The 24,383-nt window shown below is 47.1% G+C and overlaps 1 protein-coding gene across 1 annotated transcript in view; it reads right to left on the reverse strand.

Moving 5' to 3' along the window:
• LOC308226029 (serine protease inhibitor Kazal-type 5-like) overlaps positions 1-23,340 on the reverse strand; it is a gene marked incomplete at its 5' end in the record, with an annotated part of 53,522 nt that extends 30,182 nt beyond the window's left edge. The window contains one exon of the mRNA XM_080627316.1: positions 23,223-23,340. Within this exon, the coding sequence (XP_080483442.1) occupies positions 23,223-23,340 (118 nt within the window). The remainder of the gene's footprint in view (positions 1-23,222) is intronic.
• Positions 23,341-24,383: the final 1,043 nt, after the last annotated feature.

Consider the following 24,383-nt stretch of genomic DNA (forward strand, 5'->3'; position numbering starts at 1 on the left):
GTTACTCCATCATCCACCATCCAGAACAAGGCAACAACTGAAAAACCTTAAGGGAGAGGAGTGAGGCTGTGATGGATATGAGAGAAGACAAGCACAAACAACAGAAGATGCCCATCTCCATTTACAGATGAGATAACTGACAGCAGTGAAGATGTCTATGTTTAAGACAGGAAGCTACTGCTCCCTCCAGCAACAATTTATGACATCTGAAGCAGAGAGCCTCTTTTTTAACACATCCTGAGCAGCACCCAGGAACTAGGGGGTTTGACTTAAGGTATATTGACGGTGATTCTTTGCACCCTAAAACTGACAATCTTGAAGGTAGCCTTGCAAACCTATTACTCTAGGTTTAACTTGGGGAGGGAGTCACCAAAAAGCACAGACACTTGTTAAAGTTAAAAATGAAAAGCCAATAAGGAAAAATACACCCAGGAGATGGAAAAAAAGTCATTAGAGTAAGCATGCATCTCTTAACAGGGGAAAAAAATCAGAGCAAAGCTTAAAGTAGGACTATTAACAGTAAAATGATGCTTTCTAAGTAGAAGCACTGTCCAAATAATAAAAACATAAAAACAAAGACTGAAATGTAAGATCTGCAACTGTGCCAAAACACACAAAAGATCTGAGCAGAATTTTCCAAGTCATAGTCACTAATAACAAAATACATCGAAGAATCCATGATCACAGGCTAAGGGAACCTCAAAGGAAGGTAGCTCCATGGTAGAAAGTCTAAATTAACTCTTCTTCACAATAAACTGATAAATCCCGGTGACGCAGAGCAACAGTCAGGGATTAAATTCCCCCTGCAGCACTAAAGGGGCTCAAACACGCCATCCTCCAGCTCAAGCTCTATAGTGCACTTTTGGGGGAGAGGAGGGAAAGCTCACATGAACAGAGTAATGAAGTACACAGAGAAGTGGAAGACTGGGGAAGACTCATCACAGATTTTGGGGAGGCAAAAAAGAATCTTTTCCCCAGCTCGGAGTGGGGGGCAGTCCAGATGTGAAACCACACTGTTAGCATCCAGCAGTCCCTTACAGTCCCCCCAAGTGCGGGCAAGCAATGGTACTGCTTGACACAATGACCTTTCGTTTCTAATGAACCCATTTTGAGATCCTTCCTCTAAAGGCTTCTGAAGAACGCAAGGGACCATAAAGGAGCAGCTTCTTTGAGTTAAAAATGGTTAAAATTGAGAACAGTCACAAGAGGTGGAGGTGAAACCCAACAGGAATTTCTGTATCTCAGGTTTTTGTAAATGACTCTGAAAAGGCAATTAGCAAAGGGACAAATGGAATTATTCAGAAGAGTTCAAACCTGCCGGTCAACTGAGAGAAAAGCACAAGTCACTCATGACACAGTGGCTGGACAAGTATTTCAGTATTGAAAAATGTAGACAGGGGAAAAGGCCAGCTGTATTATACCTGCATACACAGCTCTACATTAGCAGTCACTGGTAGGGGACATATTAAGGATACATTGTGGGTAAAGTCACAAATAAATGTCACCTCATTGTTAAGCAGCAATTGGAAAGGTTTAACACCTGATAAGAGCTGTTAAGAAACAGAAACAGGCTAAAACGAATCATTTCTATCATGCGGCTGTACAGCTGCTGGGTCTGCTCAGCTGCATCATTCTGCACAGTTGTTGCACCATGGCCTTCATCATTACCACAACAGGGATGCAGGGAACTAGACAGGGCACAGAGATTCTCCCTGTCCTGGCCAGAGAGGGCAGAAATAGGAAGGGCTTTTGTCTAAACTCTCAGCAATTCCCATAGTGGAAAACAGGCTACAAAGGAAGGGCATGGTTAAGGCAGAGTCCACAAAATCAGGAGTGATCCAGAGAAAATGAACAGTAGATGTTGCTCGGGATTACACATAGCACTAGAATTAAGGGATACTAAATAAATTACCATATAGTAAGCTTAAATAAACAAAAGGAAGTGTTTTTTCCACTCCCCATACGATCTAATTGCGTTGTGGAACTCATTGCCCCGGGATGTTGTGGATGCCGAACACATCAAGGGAGTCAAAAGTCAATTAAACACATTCATGGACTGGTCCATCAGTGGCTATTAAACATGATTATGGAGATGCAGCCTCTGGCTGACAAGTCCCTAAGCCACATGAAGGTTTATCACAGGAAGAATTACTTTATGCTCGCCCTGTTTATTTCCTTCAGCATCCAGAGCCAACCGTGGTCAGACCCAGGTACAGGAGTTATCCCAAGATGGTGCAGGCTCTAAGAGTTCATGTAGGCATTCTCAGGTCTCAGCACATGCCAGTTCTGGTCTAGAGATCTGGACTGCTTCTTTGTCCTTGTCCCGAATTGACACTAAACCTTCTGAAAACAGGGTGGATTGCCAACATCTTGGGCTAAAATTTTGGGTTTTAAACCTCAGAAGATTCCTAGGACATGAAATCCAAAATCACACCCAGATGTCAGTCCTTTGTTTGGATGTCATGATTTATATTTCAAGTGACACTTCCTCTTCTGTCTCCCTAACAATGACAAAACAAAGAGCTATAAACAAATCCTGGCTCCAGATGTTCCTTTGCCCTCATTAGTGACCAGCTTGGTTAATGCTGTTTCATCAGCCCTTTGTTTCAGGGTGGCAAGCCAGCATCAGCAAGTCGAGGACACTTTGATGGGCTCCCCCCCTTGGGATGCAACAAATTCCCAGGACACTCCTGCCCGACACTCACTACAATAACAACCATGGGGCTGAATTACTGCCCTCGACAATGTTTGGTACGTGGAAAAACTTGTGTTTGCTAATTACCATGATTGCTCCATATAAATCGCTCTCAGGCAGCCGCATGCAACCCCGGTGAGCCACAGCCCTGCCCCTCGGCAGCCCGCAGCAGCAGCACAGGTAGGGATGATGTTTCCTTTCTTTGAACAGCCTCCCCAGCGTCGGAGGTGTCCCACCCACTTGCCAGATCTATTCCTAGACATATCGGTTTCTATTTATTTTACCACTAACTGTTAGGCTGGTGCAAAGAGACAAGGTTGAGCATCAGTCAGGCCAGACACATAAGTATGCTACAAAACAAAGATCTTCCTTTGAAGCCTACTATCCATTATTTTTGATAAGAGGTGCAGCAGATTTATTTCTCTGGTTTGAGCACTCCTAAGCCTCTTTACTAAGCCTGGCAGCAAGAACCTCAAAGCAGATGCCAAACCCTGCAATCTTTTTATGTATGGTAGAAATAATCCCTTTGCCTGCTGCCTGGGAGAGCTGAACCCTGACATTCACACAAACCGTGATGGACTGGCACTCAAGCTGAAGCAGAGGCAGCAACAAGGTCTCTTCTCCCTACAGAGCACCTTTTCTCTGCAGCTGACCAACAACCACACGCTTTTGTCTAAGCTTCATTCAGAGTCTTATACTGAGGTTGGAAAGAGATATACAGATCTGACTCCAAAGCCCATCAGATCTCCCCAAGCCACAGGGACATTTGGGCAGTTTTCTCTCTGCAAAGGGTCCTTTTCTCTTCCTTCTCCTGCAGTTTCGTTTCTACCTTTAGAAACCTCATGAACTGAAGCATAGAGCCCAAAGAAACCTTTGTAAGAGGGTAATGCAGCCTCCAAAGCCATCCGTGGTTCCAGATAAACATGAGCCAAGCTAACAAGTTCCTTTTGGCTGGCTTGAACTTGGCCTTGAACTGATGAAGTCAAACTACACAAGTCACAACAGCATAGCCAAATCCTAAGTACCAGCATAATTGCCAACATTTTGAACCAGAACAAGCTGCAAGGGCAGAGGGAAGCTAATAGGAAAACGAGTAAGTCAAGGGGAAATACTTGGCACTTCACTTTTGGCAGGGAGGAGCTGATCAACTTTTACTGTGGAGGAATAAGGAGGAGCAAGAGAAGGAAGATCCACTTTCACTTCACTCCCAGGATGCCCAAGGACTTTCACATTCCTGCACAGAGAATAGCTGCTGTAAGTCTTTACATTTCATAATGATAGATTCCTCATTTAAAAATAAATCAGTGCAGCCTGGGATGCATGCCAACACATTTCCCCAGTTTTCCCACATCCTACATTTTAAAGGCAGCTGATGAGTTCCATCCTTCCTGATCCCTCAATCCTTCCTTTAATAACTCCCCATGTTCCCATAAAAAAAAACCAATGCATTGCCCTCCTCACCTTTACATTTCCTCAGACCTGCAGCCCCCTGCTTTGGCTGCTCTTGTTCAGTTTTGTATCACATTGCATTACTGCTTCAACAGCGCTAGCAATTTTTGACATTCTTTGGTAACTTCTCCCATAGGCATCACCACTGAACCCTTTATGCACCAGGTCTAAAAAAACACCTCTACTGAGTTTATCTCCAAAAACACGTTGATACTGTCCTCCAAAACTTACATAAAGGGGCCCAAGGTTTCCAAACAAGGTGCTCAAACACACCATGCTGCGCAACATGCGGGCTATCAAACCTGGGATCTCATGACACCCTCTGCCTCCCACTTGGGGTTGTGTTCCCATGTCTTATCTTGTTTCAAATCAGACTGGAAGTTCACCATGCCAGTGGCAGAGGCACACTGTGGCACCACTGCAGCAAGCAGGATCAATAAGCAAGACTGAAGGCAACTCTCAAGCACAAAAAACCAAAGAGGAACATCCAGAGACATGGGAAAATCTGTGCCCCTGCCCTGAATAAAGAACAACTCACAAGATGCTTGAATAACTTCAGAACATCCATGAACCTGACTCCTCTATCATGAACTTCATTTTTCACTTCTAGCCTCAGCACTTCACGAATTACATTACAGTGAAAAGATGCTTTGCAGTCTGAGATTTGGTTTTTTTAATGTTCCGTTTCGTCAGCACAGCTCAAAGATTTAACTGGTCTGTTCAAACTGGGTCATTTGTATTGTATACAACAGGGCACACTCAGCAAGCAGGGATACAAGGATTTTAAGTAGTGAGCAAATAAACAACCTGTTCTTTGTCAGCAGACTGCACTGTGGCAGAGTGTCTCACACTCCCCAAAGCCTGCTTTTACCAATGCCTTACTCCCCTGACTTCTGTTGCAGGACTTACCTTTGCACTTAAGCTATCCTTCCCATGATAACGCTAATGGGGAGGTGCTATCTGATCAGCTTTCCAGCTAATTACACCCATAGCGGCAGGTGCTGCCCTTCCATTAGGGCATACAAAGACCTGCCATTTATATAACTGCCCATCATCTCCCAGGGTCTTTAAACCAACTGAATCATTTTTCCAATAGCCTGAAGAAGCTGACTTGGGAGCAACGTCTGTTGTATAGCTGGGCTATAGGGAATGGAGAAATTTGCCACTGGCCATCAAACAACTCAGTGGTTAATGCGAGACACTTGCCTTCCCTGGAGCTGAGCCTGGGGTTCAGTCCACTATCCCCCATCATCTCCCCACACTCATCAGCTCAGGTCCATAATAATTGCAGTGAGGTTTGGGAGGTAAGTTAGAGCTTACATTCCACAGCTACTTCACCCTGCTACAGCAAAGACAGTTTCATCCCTCTTCACTGGACATGATTTCTGTAACAAGAAACTTTCAGTAATAGAAATTCCCAGCCCCAAAAGTATAATTCTAATAGTTCAGGTGCACAACAGAGATCACTGCTTCCCAGGATGCCTTAACTCCTTTCACCCCCTGCCCACCCTTCCTAAAAGCATAATCTTTGCAGGTCCGCCTTTCCCAGGCCTAGCACATGACCACTGGATTTTACTTCTACAGGAACTGCTGACACCAAAAATAAAGCCCAAGAACTGGTTCTGGTGATTTTGTCTAAGCAGGCATAGTGGGACTGCCCTGTGGCACTGCCAGCTTCAGAGCAATGCATCGTTGGACAGCATTGCTGTCACTGGCAATACAGACCTCCAGAGAAGGTGGCTCTCAGGGTTTCCGAGGGAACATACAGTGCCCACAGAGGTGAGCACACTTATTCACAGAACACAACAGCACTGGAAAGCAGAGCTGTCATTCCATGGGAAATCCCCAGTTTCAGACAGGATTAGCTTTGCTCCTTTAATCATTCTTCATCCAGCTGGTGGTCAGGACAAGGGGACTTGCAGGCAAAGCTTTAGCCTCCCCCTCTTACCCTTTAGTTGAAGCAGTAATTACAAAGACCCACAAATGAGACCACCATATTTGCATACCATTTAACTTGGCACTACAGTTTTCCTGCTAACAGGAAGGGCTCCTCCAGCTGGGTGGGGTAGGGCTGTCCAGGAACAAAACCCTTTTCTACAGAAAGGAGGAAGAAGTTAAGTTGTCTCCTGCCTCACCCCAGAGCTTTGGAGTGAAGGCGCTTATGGCAACAGCAAACAAGTGCTCAGCAGCACTGCAGTGATGTGGTTTAAGAAGAAAATAAACTTTTTTGAGCACGGAGCTAAGCAGGCCCGAGGCAGTAATGGGTACATGATGAATAATAAACCCATCTAAGCAACAAGCATGAGTCAAACCCAGATGAAGAGTTCCTCATAGTTCCCCCTGCTTTCGGCTGTTCCTTGGAAAACCCATATGTTTTATGGATACCCTTATAATGCAAACATTTGGCTGCTTTCTTGAACAAACCTTGGACAGCACAAAACTGGCTGTGTGGCCTGAGTCCTCAGCAGGGTACAGTAACCAAAGCAGAAAGAAACCTCCTCTGGGGCTGCTACAGCATTTGGAATGGGGGAAGTGGAGCAGAAATCTTTGTAAAAAAGCTATTTACATCTGCTTGACCCTTGTAAGACAGGTCCCCAAGCTCTTCTCCACTTGGAGGCATTTGGATCACAGGCTGCAGCAGCAGTTTGATCCTTCCCAGGGGAAAGAAGTGGTGCAGAGCAGCCACAGGTAACCTCCAAGCAGCATAGGCAACCTGTGCGGAGCAGCGGGTGCAGGCATAGCGATTCCATCTGCTTTGCAAGTGTGGACGAGGACCACAGGTGGCTCCCTGCAAGGACCAGGGTGCTGTCTGCTGTACTGCCTCTTGGCTCACAGTCCCACATTTGCAGGAGAAGCCAATGAAAGTGAAAGATACCTGGCACCTTCCTCCAGATTCCACATTGCCACCCCAGCCTTCCCTGACAGGCTGCTCCTCCCTGGGAAACTACTCATCTTCTCCCACTCGGATCACCCAGATCCCCCAATCTGCTTGCCAAAGCCCAGCCTGGTCCAGAAGGGTCTGGCTGCCCAGATACTGACAGTCACTGCAAGGCTGCAGCTCAGCTTTAGGTTACCACAGGGCTTCCTTGCTTTGTCCCAAATGCCCACTGGATGTCCACAAGTTCACCCATCCCTGTACCGCATGCTTAGCACAGACCTGGGAAACCCAGCCCCATGAGGTACAGAGGACGGGGGGGATCCTGTGTACTAAAAACAGTAGAGTGTAAAACAAACACTTCTGCTGTTGCTGAAACTACTGTGGATGCACACAAGTGACCAACGCATCCAGCAGCCAGGCACAGCCCTGAGCAGCTCCTGCTGCTGGTTTAAAGCCAGGCTTACACAGCTCACTGCCCCAGTTGGCCTCCACATTTGCTACCCCAGCCTTCCTTACCCAGGGGCCAGCACCATCTCCAGTTTTCCCTGCATCACAAGAGGGACAAAAACAGGACTGTGAAGTTTGTCTGCTTGCTAGACCACAAACAGTGGAGAAATAGGACAAGAAGGGCAGATTGCCATGGTCGTATATCCAGCAGACCACCAGAAACTCTGTGCCATTGGATGTAGACAACAGGGTCCACAAGAGGTAGCAGGTAAATGCTGACCCACCTCCACATGCTTTGCCCTTCCAGAAGGAAAGTTTCAGGACAGCACTGACAGGGTGTGATAGGACACTCTGTTGCTGGCTTCTGTCACTACTCCTCATCCCACAGGATGAAGTCGTGCCCTGTCCACTACTTCAGGAAGTGAGAAAATGGAATTTGGCCCTACTCTTCCACTGTGAATGCCCTGCAGGACATGGACAATGCATGGCACACAGAGGGCATTAAGGGCCAGTACACAGACCCCAGGAGTGCTCTGCCATAAACCCAAAGCATTGTCCACACCATGGCAGCTCCCTTTTCCAAGGAAACAGGACATCCCATTGTGGCTGGGGCAGCCCACCAGGCTCAGCCAGCACCATGAGCTGCCAGGCAAACAGTGCCTCCTCCTCCTTCAGCCTGTTGAGCAACCACACCAGTGGGTGGACACACACCCAGGCTAAACACAGCTCTGGTCCCACCGCCCCCACCCGCCGTGGCTTATACCCAGGTCTCCAAACACATTCTTGCTTTCGGTGCGCAAGTTCTCACGCTCCTCCCCAGGAGGGAGCCCGCATTGCTCAACCCCGCTCTAGCTCTGGTTTCCCCTACGCTGAACCCAGAACCAGATTCCACTCATCACAAAACGTGCCGGCTCTTCTTGCCCACACAGCTCTGTCCAAAGGATGAGGAGGATGCAATGCTGCTACTTCTATAACAAGGACCGGCCGGCATCTTGACACCTGGGCTGCAGCATGACGCCCTGTCCCCCCAAGCAGGGGTGCAGGCTGGCCCAGGACTTAATGGGGAGGGAAAGGTCTCAGTGTTGCAATTGCCATTCTCTCTAATCCCTGTATTTGACTGCCTCTGAACACAGGTCAAGTCGTGAGGCGCCCGACATCTGAAGGACAGAGGGCTTAAGGCTCACAATGCCTACTCATCACAGCCTTTTCCTCCACATGACACATCCAGCTTTTGCAATCCAGGTTTAGCACTCATCTGCCCTATTTCAACTTCAAAGCACTTCACAAACATTAACCAATTAATCCTCTCACCACCCTCAGAGGGAGGTGAGCATCTTTATTTTTATCCATTTCCCCATCAGTGAGAAGGAGAGAGTTAAGTGCCTCTCCTAATGCCATCCCTAGCTGACTCCCAGCTGACTGCACTTGACTCCGAGCCCCAGGCTGGAGCCATCAGAAGAACATAAGCAGTACACCCCAGACAGCGGAAATGCAGCAGAAAGAGTCACAGCCACCTAAGCAGAGCTGTCACCAAGCACCTTTTTCTCTGTGCCACACAGGACTCGGCTACTTGAGTACTTTATGGTCATCAATGACCTGCAAGAAAAATGATCCAAGACAACTAAGACAGAGCAGGCCACTGACACACAGCAACCAGGACCAGCTGAAGAGCTATAGGCACATTCACAATAAATGCTTTTAACAGGCCTATAAAAAGTCCTACATCTTGCAATAAAAAGCAGAGGCTAGTGAGGATGATACCAGAGCATGGCAATAAACTTTGATGTGACTGCAGCTCGAGAGACAACTGAAACACAAAATAAGCTACTGGCAGTGCTTAGCTTTTGCTATAAACTAGGGCAGAATATTCAGCTCATTCTGCACGTGAAATCACACATCTCCTCCAGCTCAAGCAGAGCTTGGTTTAGGGAACACCACAACCCTCTGAGGCATTAGTGAGGGCAGGGAGCTGGGAAGGGAGCTGGCCTTTGGCTGAGAGACTGCAGGAAGTCAGCATGTGTCACACCAGGGTGGTGGCATCTCACTCAAGGTGTGGGACATGTCACCAGGAGAGATGCTCCTCCCTCAGCTATCCTTTACATCAGTCAAGGCTCACTCAAACCCTGCCAAGCAAGCAGCATAGCACCCACGTTCACCAGGTCCATCATGTACCTCTAAGGTGTAACCAGCCAAAAAAAGTATTTTGTCACCCAAAATGACTCGTACTTTGTTGAAGACCTGAGCTGCACTCCTCCATCACCACAGAGGCAGGCAGAGCTGCCATGCAAGGGCATCCACGTGCACTCAGTAGAAGAGAAGGAAACACCTTGGTCCCCAGCAGCCCTGAGAGACAGGGGGCTGTGAAGAGAGAAAACAGGGGGCACACACACACAAGGAAGGGTTGCACACCAGCACCAAGCTTCACCATCAGCAATGGCTGCATTTATCATAACCTTCTCACAGATTCCACTGCTCAGGAGAAGGGGCCTCCTGAGCTGCAGGAGTGCTCCGGCTCTTCCACAACTGCCTGGGACAGACTAGGCAGGGCTGGGAGGCAGCTCCCAGCTCCCTTTCACTTCAGCATCAATTTCTATCCCCAGGGTTCCTTGGAGCATGCAAGTGAAAGTCTGCCTGCTTTTGCAACACGACTACACAGAGTGGGACTCCTGCTCCTCCTCCTCCGCCGCTCCGGTGGCAGGGAGAATCCACAATTGCAGGGTTTACAAGGAAGCGCCGCTTCATTTTTCTCACCATTTCCAATGGCTGTGGCTCAGAGCTAACTGCTGGCAATTATTCATTACCACTCATCCTGAGGTCCCAAATTGCTCACTAAATCCTATGAAGATGCAGGGATCCCAAAACCCTTTGAATGGAGAGGGACAGCCTTTAAATAAAGCTCTGCAACGTCAGATCAATACTGGAAAGAGCTGAAATCAGTCCAGCATCTCTCTCTGAAGCAGCAGGAGAATTTCAGGCAGACGAAATGCAATTCTCTAACTGCAGTTATTAGAGGCAGCGGGGGTAGAAGCCTTACTTCTGTTACAGATACAGTACCATCCCAAGGGAAGGCTTTTCTTAGCATCAAGCACTCTGAGCACCCATTTAAAACAGTACAAAATGTGCCTTAAATTTCTTTCTAAGCATAGACCTCAAGTCAAAGTAGCACCTTAATATGCCAGATTTACCACATATGCAGGGGGAGTCACATCTGTACCTACAATATGGTTGGAAATGGGCCCCGGGGAGGGGGGAGCAGAGGTGTGGCTCCCCCAGGAGCACCCCAAGGTGCAGAGAAAGCCTGGGGCTGGCTCAGAGCAGACAGTGCCATCTACTGACACCCAGTCCCCTTCCCATCCCTCCTGATAGGGCCTCATGCACCTTCCCTGCTCAATTACCTCTCATGTGCTAGTCAGATCCCCAAAGCAGCAGTAATTCTGTATAATATTCTTGGATGCTCATTGGGCCATTCGCTCTTTCCATGTGGTTGTGTGAGGCAGATGCGGAGCTGCTGGATGACCCACTGTGTGGCCATCAGTGTAGCATGGGATTTTCCACCACATGCCAAGACTGCTCTTCAATGATAAAGGCTGTGGGGTTTAGGTTGACCCGGTAGTGAAGCAATCTCCTCACAAAAACCTTACAAACGCCTTCTGGCACCATTTGCAGCATGGTCCGAAACAGAATAAAACACAGAATCACAGAGTGGTTTGGGTTGAAGGGACCTCAAAGTTCATCCAGTTCCAATCCCCTGCCATGGGCACCTTCCACTAGACCAGGTTTCTCAAAGCCCTATCCAACCTGGCCTTAAACACATGGACCAAAGCCATCAAGTTCAGCAGGACTCTTGGGCCCTAGAGGGACTGGGAAAGCCCTTGACATTCACTAGAAGAATGTTTCTTAATGGATTGGTGCATTGTGAATCATGTTCCCAACTTATAAGCCCTTAACTTGCTCTTTTTTTAGTTAAAAATAGCTGGAAGATAGAATTCTCTTCCCCAGCAAATCTGCTTCCTAAGCCATTTTCAAGCCCAAATTTGCTATTCTGTTAAGTGGCCACCAAGATCTTTAGTTTACAACTTCATTCCTTGACCAACAGTTCATTGACCTTTGTCTTCTCTGGAAAGTGAAAGAGAGGCCAAAGGATTCACCAGGACAGATACTTAAACCAATTTACAAAATGAAGTTCAAGTTAAAGGGAAAATCTCCAGAAATAAGTGTTGGCATATTCTACCATTATTACTACTATTATTACTGATTATTTACCCTGCAGTAGTCACTACAAGCCTAGTGCCATTGTGCCATGTACTAGATAATATGTACATGTTAAAAGGCAATATTCTTTTCTGTAGAAACTAAAGAGAGAAAAGACAAAATGTAAGAGAGCATTGTTCTCATGTGAAAGCAAAACCAGAAATCAATTGACTACCCTATGTTATATAATGAATAGCAATACTGAGGCATACTGTGCACACTAATTTGTCTATAAAACATGCTTATTAGATATATTAAAGGCCATGGGACGCTGGTATCAGTCTGTATAAACAGCACCAATCTGTACTACTCAATTCTCACTTACAAAGCATACCCCCAAATCTTCCTTCCTCCTGCCCTGCCTTCCCCTCACTGATACTCTAATTTTAGAACTAATTAAATTAAGCCTCTGACTCACCCCAGCTCTCCGATTTATGCTTACGTGATCTTTGCTACAAGAGCTTTCTGTGCACTTATTTGGCAGCACTCCCCCAAACACAGCCAGCTCTGATCATCAGCTCACAGGAACATGCACAGGGCAAAAACCAAAACCCAAAGACCTCTCTCCAAAAAAACCCAACCACAACATTAGACACCCGTGGTTGGTTTGCACATAACACAGCAGCACTGCACTGCCCTGACTCCATGGGAAGGATGCTCAAGGCTTTAATTAACATGCAGGTCTCATTCCAGAAACTAGGAAGACAGCATCCAGAACATTCTGCTGTTACCCAACCACCTAATGTTCAACCAGAGACTGCAGCCACACTCTGGATGTGCCCAAGAAGGAATAAGACCCCAAATTCTATATTTCTCATAGTCAGCTTGCAAGGAGTGAATGGAGCTCACTGTCCACAAGCTCCCTTCCCAAAATCCTTTTCTAGCAGAAATACTACTGACACAAAAAGGAATAAAGTGACCTGTTTCTAAAGAGCACGCTCTGGCTCTCTTGCTGTGGGAGTTACTGGCAAGCACAAAAACCAGAGCAGGCACCAGCCTCATGAGCCAGGCACACACCCAAAACCTGTCTTCCCATGAGAAAAAGCAGATGCACACACAGCTCTGATGGAAGAGACTGTTCCTGTGACCCATCTGAGAGAAGTCCACCCTGGAGGGAAACCACATACTCAAAAATCACTTTGCTGCCCACACCCCCCAAACATATGTTTTTGAAACCAAAAATACTATCAAAGATCACACACCAGCTTTCAAATAAAGCCCTACAAAAGCAGGACAATCCCTGAGAGCATACTTGGTTCCCTGCTACCCCAAGTCTCATCATTACATGGAATTCAACTTAATTTAAGAACTCACACTCAGCCTGCAGATCACTCGAAGCCCAGTTAGAGCACGATGTGCTTCTTCTCCATATGGTACCCAAGGCACTTACCAGCACAACCTCACTGCTGCCTGCCCAAACCAGCCAACCTCCCTCCAGGTGCAGGAGGGCACATATTTATAATATCAGGAGCAGTGACCAGCCTTGGGTCAGCTGAACTTGTTTCCCAGTCTTTTTCTTTTCAATCTCCCTCCTTCAGCCTAAGTGCTAAGTGGCACAGAATTAGTAGCAATTAAGCCCATACTGGCGTAAGGGTAGTGCTCTTTAGGCCTGGAAAAAAACTGCATGTCACTGCAGCAAGATAAGCAGCAGGTGATGCCAGAAGCTTTTAATTTCCAAGGAGAAAAATTGGTTGTCTTTCTGCAAGCCTCCTCCTCCCCAGTCAGAATCTGGCCCAGATGGAGCCAATTCCCTTCCAGCCTGTTCCTATCTCAGCCCTGCTTTTTGCACATGGGAGAGCTCAGCTTCCTCTGAACACCAGTTATAGGGGCTGAATAAACCATCTTAAAGCAGCTCTTTTGCTATGTCTGCATTAAAAAACCCCAACCGTGTCTCAGAGCATGTGTGGGAAAGAGCAAAGCACTTTGATGTGAAGCAGAAGCTCCCTTTAGTTTGCTTCATCTTGGATTTGCTCATGACAGACTAACCCCCGTGTGCAGAGAGGCTCTGAAAAGCGGACCAGTCCCAGCACTCCAGGATGTTCCCACTCCTCTGCCAGATCCTTTCCCACACAGGGTCCATCCTCGCAGGCAGGCAGGGAGTGTCACTCTGGCAATTTATCCTCCGGTCTCAGCCTGTTATCACAGCATCTCGCTGAAGTTATTTTAGCTACAGAGCAGCTTTCTGGCTTCCTGTGTTGTCCCTCAATGTTCTTCCTAATTGAAGGCTTTTAACATTAACAGCATCTAGCAGCTGTTCTTCTTCAGAACTGGGAGGGGGAACATGAAATCTTTTGGTTAAACTTCTTCTGTAAGGAGTGGAAATGTGCCTAAGTAGATGTCCTTCAACGACAAGCCATCCCCACTCTGCCAGGGGCTCCTTTTAGCCATTGGCCCCATAAATTCACCAACCATACATCATCCCCAAGCAGGAATCAGTGATCTCTGCTTGAATATTTCCTCCAGGGCCGGTCAAGGGGTTACACATAGTTTGGTGGGAGCTGGAGGCACCCAGGTCCAGTGCTGCACCATAGAATCATAGAATAGTTATGGCTGGAAAGAATCTTAAGATGATCTAGTTCCAACCCCTTGCCATGGGCAGGGACACCACACACTAAGCCATGTCACGCAAGACTCCCTGCTGTGCCACCTGTGGGTAACATACTGGACAAAACTGGATGGTTTCACAAGGGGCTTCTGCCCATGGAGGGGCAGAGCACATCCCTGGCCAACAAACAGAGCAGCAGCAGCTGGGAGCTGTGGGGTCCCACCTTGGTGGGTCTCACGGCATTGCATGGAGAGGAGCATGCTGTCAGCAGCAGCTGCCAAACAAAATGGAAAATGGGATGGGACGATAGCCAGCGGGACACACTGTGCTTTGTGCCTGCAATTTCTCTCCAGCCAGGGTGGGATCTGCACAGCAAAAAGCTGCCCGGGTCCTCAGAAGAGGGCTAGGATTTACTTTTGTCAAGGCCTTGAAAGTTTTGAAGTCCAGAGAGAGGCAAGAAGCAGCATGCTTCACCAGTGCCCAGGGGAAATTGCAACAGAATCGCCAGTCAAAAGCATTTAAAGATCACAAACCAGACCCAGATGATCATGAATCACAGCTTAGAAACCGCAAACGGTTCTTAAGACTCTTCAAAATTATGGCATTTACCAACAGGCTCGTTTGGGCTGGTTCACATTCTCCAGTCTTCTTCTGAACCCAAGAGAGAGAAAATGGGCTAAAGCAAAAGCAGAGCTTGGGTCCATGCACACGGATGATCCTGGGGCTTCAGTCAGAGCAAGACCTATACCCCAAAAAGTCCATCCATAAAGCTTTTAGGTGTCATAAATGTTTTAATCCCTGTTTTAAATATTAATATAACTGCAGAGATAAAAGTAGTATCCCTGAAAGCACAGGGTTGTCCAGTCCAGCACCCTATCCTCAGAATGGACCCAGAGACTTCCTCCAAGTTTTTTACCTCTCCATTCCATTGCTGACTTTCTAAGTTTCATAATGTTAGTTCTAGTTTATAATAATACAGCATCATAAAAGCAAAACTGGGCATCATGATAATTATTTATGACTTATGCCTCTGGCCGACACTGAGTGTTTCTTTAGAGGCTTTAATTATCATTTATGCATCTTTGTTCCTCATCCATAAAAATCCCAGGGCTCAGTATGGCTGAAAGCTGAATTTATAGGATCCTGGAAACAGCAGAGCCTGGAGTCAGTGAGAAAGGCTGCTCCTAACCACCACAATGCCAGATCCTGTGAAAGAACGTGAATGTCAGCAGGGCACAAAATGCAAAAATGAAGCAAAAGTGATAGTCTCAGCAGGTGGAACTGTAGCTCGTAGAGTAAAAGGGTCTTATGAAGCCTGCATGTGATCGGTGTCTGCACTAAGATGGAGATTTACAGGGACAGGTCTCTGGATCTGAGGTCCCAAGTGGGCAAGAGGTTGGCAGCACATATATTTGGGCTCAGGGACACTGGCATCTGGTGCACCGTCTCTCCTGTGGCCCACAGGGTATCTGCAACCATGGCTGCCCAGCCTTCTGCCAGCAGTGTCTGATCACCGTCCAGGTGATACAGGAGGATGCTTAGGGAGAGCCTGACCTTAGACCACCAGGCAGCCCTGTAGCTCAGCCTGAGCAGAGGAACTAGCACAAAGCTCAGGGATGTCTCAGCTAAACCAGCAGATGAAGGACAACACAATCAGCATCATCGCCTGCCTCCAGCCTGTCACTCTCTGTTCCTGGCAAGCACTTCAGTGCTGGAGCAAGGCTGTCCCAAGTCCAGGCACTGCGGGGCTGCATTGAGCTTGAAAGCAGGATGGATTTCTTCTTCCAAAAAACACAGAGGGAAAACTTCAGGACGCAACATCTCTGAATATTTCCTACAGAAACCACAGCATAATGTGGGAACCTCAGCTGGTTTTTAACAGGAAAACCACGTTTCTTGTCAAGTGGGGCTTGAAACTATGAGCCAGGGGCTTCCAGAAGCTCAGAAAATTGGAAGGAGTGAAGAAAAGAGGATCTTGGCAGGGATGAATAAGGATAAGAAGGAAAAGCATACTGCAGGCAGCAGCCACAGGATTTGGCAGCCACTTCCTCATGTAGAAGGAAAAAAAACCAAGTTAAAAGCTGCTTGGGGAAAGGAGGTTCAGCAGTGGATTATTTCATCTCCATTACCAGAGCAAAAGCACTGCTGCTCCTCATATCCCTAATGGGCTGCAGACAGTGCTTTCACTGCAAAGCACCTCACTTCCACAACCAGGCTGAGAACATGCAAGGCATCAAAAAAAATGTCATATTTATTAGGGAAACACTTCAATTGCAAAGCTCACAGAGGGACGTAGGGAGCTGACTACACGCAGAAATCAAAAGGAAACCCTTGATCGAAAGGAAATGTTTAGCCACTATGTTCAAAGGCTCCCTAAAATCAAAGACAAAATCCTTCTTTAATCAAGGCCATTGACCACAGCTGAAAGGACGCAGAGCTGCTGGCAATGCCTGCAGCATCACCTTTCACAGCAGGGCTGCAGGTGCGGATACTCTTACACCCCAGCATCTTTCCCCCAGTATCCCATATCTGTGTCCTGGGAACAGTTCTAGGAACTTGAAACAAAGCCCTGTTTTTTAGGGACAATAAACATTAGCCATCAACTATGGTCCAAAACATCACAGTGTCCTTAGCTTAACTTTAAACTTTCAGCCTCCATCTTTGAGCTTGAGCAGTCATCAGGAAAAGAAGCAAGGGCTAATTGGGCCTTATCTAATCTCAGCCCAACCCAATGGTCAATAGCAGTTAGCCAAAGTTTATCAGCAGTGTTTAACCATCATTTATCAGCTTTGGGGAGATTTTACTCAGGCAGGTGTGTGTCATGCTGACGCACAGGCGGGGTCAGGGAGTATTGCTTTTCCACACCCCAGAGCAGATACAAACGATTAACACAACAATAAGGACACATTTGTTGTGGCTAAAGCACCCAGCGGTAGCATTAGATGCTGGCGGGGTAAGAGTTCACCAAGAATAAAGTTCAAATGTAGGGATGAACTTCTGAACTAATGTGGGTCTCGGCTCCATGTGGCAGTGGCTTCAAGAAAAAGCCATCTCTGGAAGCAGGCTCAGTGTTTTCACCTCTGAGCTTTTCCCTTCTCTTTTTGGTACATTCAGGATCAAAGTCCAACAACAGAAACATCACCACAAGCTCTTGCCCACGTCCACTACTTTTTTCCTTTTCCTCTCAAAATCTCATTTCTATCGGTCTGTGAAGGAGTGCACTTCTCATTTTAAAACCTCTCCATAGCTAACAGGGAAAAGTGTTGTCAGAAATGAAAGACATTTTTCATAGTTTGCATTACTTTTCCCTTCCTTTCCACACCTTTCTATTTTTTTTAACAGCCAGTTTTTCCCATGGAGCTAAGCAGGCTGAGAGCTCTCTGCTGGAAAAGTCTCTTCTCTCCTAATTGAAATGGTACAATGAGATGGACCTAAGAGTTTCATCCTCTTCTAGCCACACATTTCATTGAAATCAGAAGTACAATAATGTTTTTCAGAGTCTTGGAAAGGGGACCTAAAAACAACAATAACTGGAGGCAGACAGGCTCTTTTATCCAAACAGGACCGGGTAATAGAGATCCAGGACCATTATTAAGACTGCTTAACACCAGAGCTCCTTGTTAAGTTACCCAGCATACTTCAGAGCAATGTCCAGCCCTGGACAAGGGACATGTGGTCCTTGTGAGCAGGGACAGAAGTGGTCTAAACTATGCAGAAAGATTAGACCAGGTCATTTTCCAGGAGTCTGTGACACTGAAAGGAAGGTACATACCATATATTCTATGATTCTATTCTATGCTTCTATATGCTTCCCGTATGTATATTGCTGTGTGGTAGAAGGAGTGGGCAGAGAGTGCTGCTTCTAGTTCAGAGAACAAGGGGGTGCCTTCCTGGAGGAGACTGAAAACTGTTTGCACAATTATCGGCCACAGCACTTAATCACTCTGCCCTGGATCTCTGACAGCCGCAGGGGCAGTCAGTTGGATACAGAGGTGGGAGGCAGAAAGGATTTAATAAAGAAGCGATTTTATGAAGGAATTCTTTGCTTTTGGCGTTTTCTGTAGGAAAGGGTAAAACGATAGTTTTTCTCCAGTGCTGCCAGGGAAGGCAAGAAGAGGAGAGCTCCATATTTCAGCTCCTGGGCAACCAGCCCCATGTGGTCCCACTGCCTCCATGGAGATAGGTACAAGCAATAAGGGAAGAAAGTCTTCACAGGAGCCAGCACCCACTGCAGTGTTCTTGACAGGGGATCACTCCCGGGTGGACAGCAGCAGCAGTGTCCCATCTGCAAGGGACAGAGCCTGGAGGCCACCACTGTGACCAGAGTACACCACAGTCCAGAGGTATCCCCACCAGCCGCATGCCACCACCCAGTAAGCTACAGCAGATGAGGGAAAGGCTTCTGCAGACGGGGTCCATGGGGTTTGGTATCAGGGCAGTGGTGGAAAGGCACAGGCAAATGGGCCAGGAGCTGGGATGGGAACTTGCCCCCACACCAAGGAGCTGTGCAATCACACCCCAGGCAATTTCAGCCAGTAATCCCCACAAACACATCACCTATCCTTGGTACGTTCATCCTCTTCAGGAAGCATGTGATGCGCATTCAGGCACAGTCCCTTCTGAACAACCCAACAAGCTATGATTTATGTGATGCCTTTGTCTTCAGATACTGCTGTCAGCAATACCCATTCTCAGTCAAAGCTGCTGATGACTGCAGATTTCCAAAGGTCACTGTCATGGACACGCTGCCCTTGCTGAAGGTTAAAAACAGAACCTTTAGTAAAAGTAGAAATGATAATTTGATGATTTGTTAATTTTCCCCTGTGGCTATCTTCAGCCGCCTCCACAGAAACCAGAGGCCCCAGGGGCAATGTTTCCAGGACAGAAGAGGAAACAAACATATATATGGTTTGGGGCTCTGAAGACTTCTCTACAACTGCAGAAAAAAAGTGATATTTTCACAGCAGCTACTCACAAGATCCCTTTTCCCAAACTGTCAAAAAAGTTCAGTATCTTCCATGCACTCAGAGCAACAAAATAGCTTTCCCAGCATTAATGGGAAATTACTGACAAAAATCAGTAAGGACCAAATTATGGTTGGGTTGGGTTTGGTTTGGTTTTCTGCAGGAAAATCAGTGTTTGGTCAGTATCTCCTGGATACAAGAGCAGCTGATCACTGCACACTGGCTAGCTATCACCTTGCTGATGCAAAAAGTCTTGAATGGATGGTGCCTGAATGGATTCAGCTGCACCATTCCCTTTCCTCCAATCAACTTGCAGAGATCTCCCCATGGGCTCCTGCATGTGCTGACGACCTCCTCCTCTCTATGGGCACACCACTGCACAGGGCTTGCTCTTCTGCACTTTCTGTGCTGACTGCTTTCAAAACCATCTCAGATACCATAGGCAAGGTCCTGGGTACACCTGCAAGCTCCAGGCCTGGCAAACCAAGCAAGTAACAGAGCTTTAGGAATTTTTAGCCTTTAAATCCAACACAAGTAGCTTTTTGGACCCGAGAGAGCTCTGAGCATCTTAGGAGCTGTCTTTTGTGACACCCTGGGCTTCACATTTGCATCAGCCTTTCTGCAAACTTCACTCATCCCACTCATCACAGGGCAGCAGCAAACTCTACCTGACTTGTTAACCATCCTGAGCACAGGATCCTCCTACAGGTCCCCAAAAGTGCCTTCCTTTCATGTATCCAAGAAAGATCCCTACAACCTCCACCAAGGGATGCCACCAGCACAGGGACATAGCGTGGGTTTCGGCTGCACAGTCACTCCTTGGTGGCAGAGCATGGGACCCTGTTGGCATAAGGCTGAGGGGTCACATCTCATTTGCACTCCCAGCCCTAGCACCACCAGACAAGTGTCACAACATCTCCCTGTTACCACCCCAATTCCCAGAAGCTAGGACTGAAGGAAAAGCTCTCCTTTTGCTTTAGCCCATTTTCTCTCTTTCTCGGGTTCAGAAGAAGGCTGGAGAATGTGAACCAGCCCAAACGAGCCTGTTAGTAAATGCCATAATTTTGAAGAAGCTTGAGAACCATTTGCGGTTTCTAAGCTGTGATTCATGATCATCTGGGCCTGGTTTGTGATCTTTGAATGCTTTTGACTGGTGATTCTGTTGCAATTTCCCCTGGGCACTGGTGGCTTTTCTCTCTACATAAAGTCTTCAGAAAAAGCAAATTCCAGCCTTGGTACAAGAAGTGCTCCTCCAGCCTGTCATAGATGGGCCATAGCAGGAAAATAAGTAGGTTCCCAAATTCTATAATCCTTCATGAAAATCAAACTTTTTCATTTCTCTGCAATGCACTTTTTTATTCCTTTGCAATACTTTCCTATTGAAGATAAAATGTAATTTGACAGTACTCAGACACTCATCCCAAAGGAAAATCATCTCTTCCTGCTGATCCACCTAGACGCAGACCTGCTGCCTTACCCACTGCCCCCTCCAAGCATTCCCGTATGTTGATTTCCCCTACAAGTGCCTTCCAGAAGCCAAAAGACACCATCAGCAGTAGCACAGGTCTTTCTTCCCACACTGTGTGTGGTGGCCATCACCCAACAAGGCAACCAAGGGGAAGCCATCCCATAGCAACACCAGCTTTGGGGCCTGCTTGTCTTCTCCATTCCTCCGTGGCAAGTGCTGCTCTCAGCGAGTCCCATCGCACGGCTGGCAGAGCCGCCTGACTCATTTTTCTCTACTCCTCCAGCTGATGTGTTCAGAGGAACACGCTGCTCTGACAAGGTGACACATCCTGAGAAAGCCCACACTGATGAAGACATCTCCCTGCTCCTTCTACCAGGAGCACCCAGCGCAATAGCAGTTCGCAGCTCTTTTTCATTCCTCCCCAGTCAAATCAGCCCCAAGGCATCTCTGATTTTCATGAAGAATATAATATAGATGTCAATCAGGAGAGAGGAGCCCTGAAATCCCACGTTTTTGAAGGCATCTCATAAACACACAGATGTCAGTAGAGGCACTTGGGAAGGAAGAGCAATTGCTAACGGAGAAAACTGCATTAAAAACCTAGTGTGGCTGCTGTTGGGCTGCAGCAGCATTAGCAGCCTATATGGGAGGCTTCTTTTGACAGAGGAAATTGACCTTGAATCAATTGGTTTGGCTCAGTTTGTGGCAGAATAAAGTTCAGTCCATCGTACGCATAATCTGGAGTTTCTTCAACCTTCTTCAGTAGTAAAGTACTTCGTCTCCTATAGCTCAGAGAGGGGTTACAAAGATTAAGTCAGTGCAAATCTTTCAGGAGCCCAAGCAATAAGAGGATAAAGACAGAAGTGTCCAGGAGGCAAGAGCTGGTCAACAGCCTGTCTCTGCTTTGATGCTTATGACTTGTGAAGGAAGGATAGGAGAAAACAGCAGTGTTGCACACACTTGAAATGTCCCAGGAGACAATGCAGTTCCCATCTGCAGAGCAGCTGTCGTAAACACTGAGGATTTACCCATCAAATTCAAGTTTGGAAATGTGCCTAGATGTTTCCAAAGAACCTGAGAAAAGATGTTCCTGTTTCTGGACAATCCAAAGTATCACATTTCCTGGCTACAGCAAGGATCTCTAAAACTGAAAAAGGTGCAAACGTGTTTTACCAGGAGTGGGCACATCCCAAACAGGAGTAAACGGAGAAACTCTTTTCAGCACTGCTCTATTTGCATGTGTTACAGATTCAAAAGCCAAATCTTTTCCCCAGTTTCTCTGGCATATAACCATCAACACTCTTGCTAAGTCCCCTTCCAGCTTTGGGAAGTGAGACAAAAGCACCTATTGGCACTATTTGGCTTTACTTACACTGGCAGGTGTGTTGGAGGAGTAACATGGGACAGTGTTGGATCCAGATGAACCTCTTTCAGCTATAAAAAATGATCATACCTCCCACCCTTACTCCTCAGAGAGTGATTACACCACAAGAATCTTTATCCCAGGCACACTAAAGTACTGCTGCTTGCTCACAGAGATCCACTCACACCCAGCTCACATATTCACAGCTTTACTCTCCTTGTTAATAAAATAATAGATATCATTAACAGCAGTTCTTTCAGCCTCATGTTGCAGGTCCCCCCAGGGAGAGCAGAAGGAATTCCAGATGACAGCAGGGAAACTCTCCATCACCTCCAAAGCAAACTCACAAGGGCTGTTTATGGCAGAGGAAAGGATCCTCCAGAGCCACATTTGGACAGGGGTCTCCCTTGGACAGTGGAGGAGCTGCCGACTGAGCTGAGATTTCTGTCTCACAAACAGCTCCTTGAATTGCTCTTGGCGTTGACTTTTTCCTGTTCAGCTAATTAAAAATCTGTCTTTGAGTCATAAGCCCCCATTAGTAATAATTTGCTTTGCACTTCTCCAGTGATTTATGGCCGAGATATCAAAGTGCTTTAGAAACATTAATTAATCCTTTAAACCCGAGGGACTGATGCACTCCCCGCAATGCACCATTGGTGAAGTAAACGCAGGAAATCCCCAGGGTTTACTCCAAACTGCAGGCAGGGAGAGGGGAAGGGAGCATCATCTGACCCAAGGAGCTGGTTTCAGCTGCCTACCCGCAATCAGATGTGCACACAAAATAACAGCACCAAATGTGCAGCCACAAGCGAGCCTGACACCTCCAAGCTTTCTGCTCTCCCATAGCGGTTCTTGCTGCTGTCCCCATTTGTCTGCAGAGAGAAGAGGAGCTGCAACACCTCAGTTCTTCCCTGTGGATCACACCAGGAAAAGCATTTGTGGACCAAATCCATCTTTACCCAGAGCTCTGCAAGTGGCAGAGGCAGGGTTGTTAATCAAAGCCACACTCCTCATGCTAACACATGGATTTTCCTTGCCATCCTGCCCATTTCTCCAACCTTTTTGCAAAAAGTCACTCTTTCCCAGCTTGCAATGCAGACCCAAGGCTGTCTCCCACACCTGAGATGCAGCTCCAGTCCTTGCCAGCGATAAGGATCCTTACCTCCATTGGCTTCTGAAAGGCTTTCATCCTTGCGCACACCAATGAGCCATTTGCCACCTGGTATTGTCCCCGTGATTTCAGTGTTATCACCACAAGACTGCAGGGTGCAGCTGGCCATGTAGCGTGGTGCCAGAGGTGGGGAAAGGCATAAAGGTGCCAGCACAGACCGCCAGAGACAGCATCTCTAAATGTCTGAGAAGTGTCCCGTTTCCTCTTTGCTGTCCCCAGCAAAGCATCACCTTGACTATGAAGGTAACTGGTGTTTTCCTGCTCTTCTCCCTGGCGCTCTGCTGCTACCAAGGTGAGTGCAACAATTTGCTCAAGAGCCATTTCCTCTCCTTGCTAAAGCTCCCATGTCTGCTTCATGCAGAGGTGAGCCTGGGAATGGGCCAGCTGGTGCTGGGACCTTGCTGTGTCCCTGGGCAGGGAATACCAGAGAATCCTGCAATGGCTAATGTAGATTAAACCAGCGGTCTGTGAGAAAACTTAAAGCAAAGGATTTAAGAGGGTGCCTGGCACCTGCTCTCAAAGATGAGTAGAACTCTCAAAAATGGGCTGACACTCACCCCGGAGCTGGTGATTTCTAGGGCAATACGGTTCTTTTGGAGTGAATAGATGCTGTTCTGGTTTTAAAAAAGCAAACCCAAGAAGACAGCAAACGCATCTGTGCAAGGGAAAATGCAGCTCTCACTACCAAAGTCATCATTTAAGCCAACTGTGTTTCCAAAATCCCATATGGTGCAGAGGGGTAAGAACATGAGCTGCTGCTGGTCTTCAGGTCTTGCTCACCAGGGATTTCTGCTTTAGTGGGTTCATTTGGAGGAGGAGGGTGCTTCTGAAACAAGTCCTCCATCATCCTATTTACTGTGCCATTGCAGAGCTGTCTCAGCACAAAATCTGCACTCATTTCAGATGAACTGAGCATGCAGTGAGCTCCTGGGTCTGGACCGGTGCTAGTCCAAAGTACAATCCCTGAAACATTAGAAATGTGGCTATCCAGTCCTCAGCACCAAGCTTTCACTGCACAGACCCACTGCTATTGGACCACATTGGTTGTTAATATAAAGTCTAAATCCCGCACGTAGCTGACTTCTAGATCTATAAGCAACCCAAAGTCCTGGCTTGCTCCCACCAGCTTTGGCACAAGACCTCAGGGTCCAA

Source organism: Psittacula echo (assembly GCF_963264785.1).
Source record: "Psittacula echo genome assembly, chromosome: 11".
NCBI lineage: Eukaryota > Metazoa > Chordata > Aves > Psittaciformes > Psittacidae > Psittacula > Psittacula echo.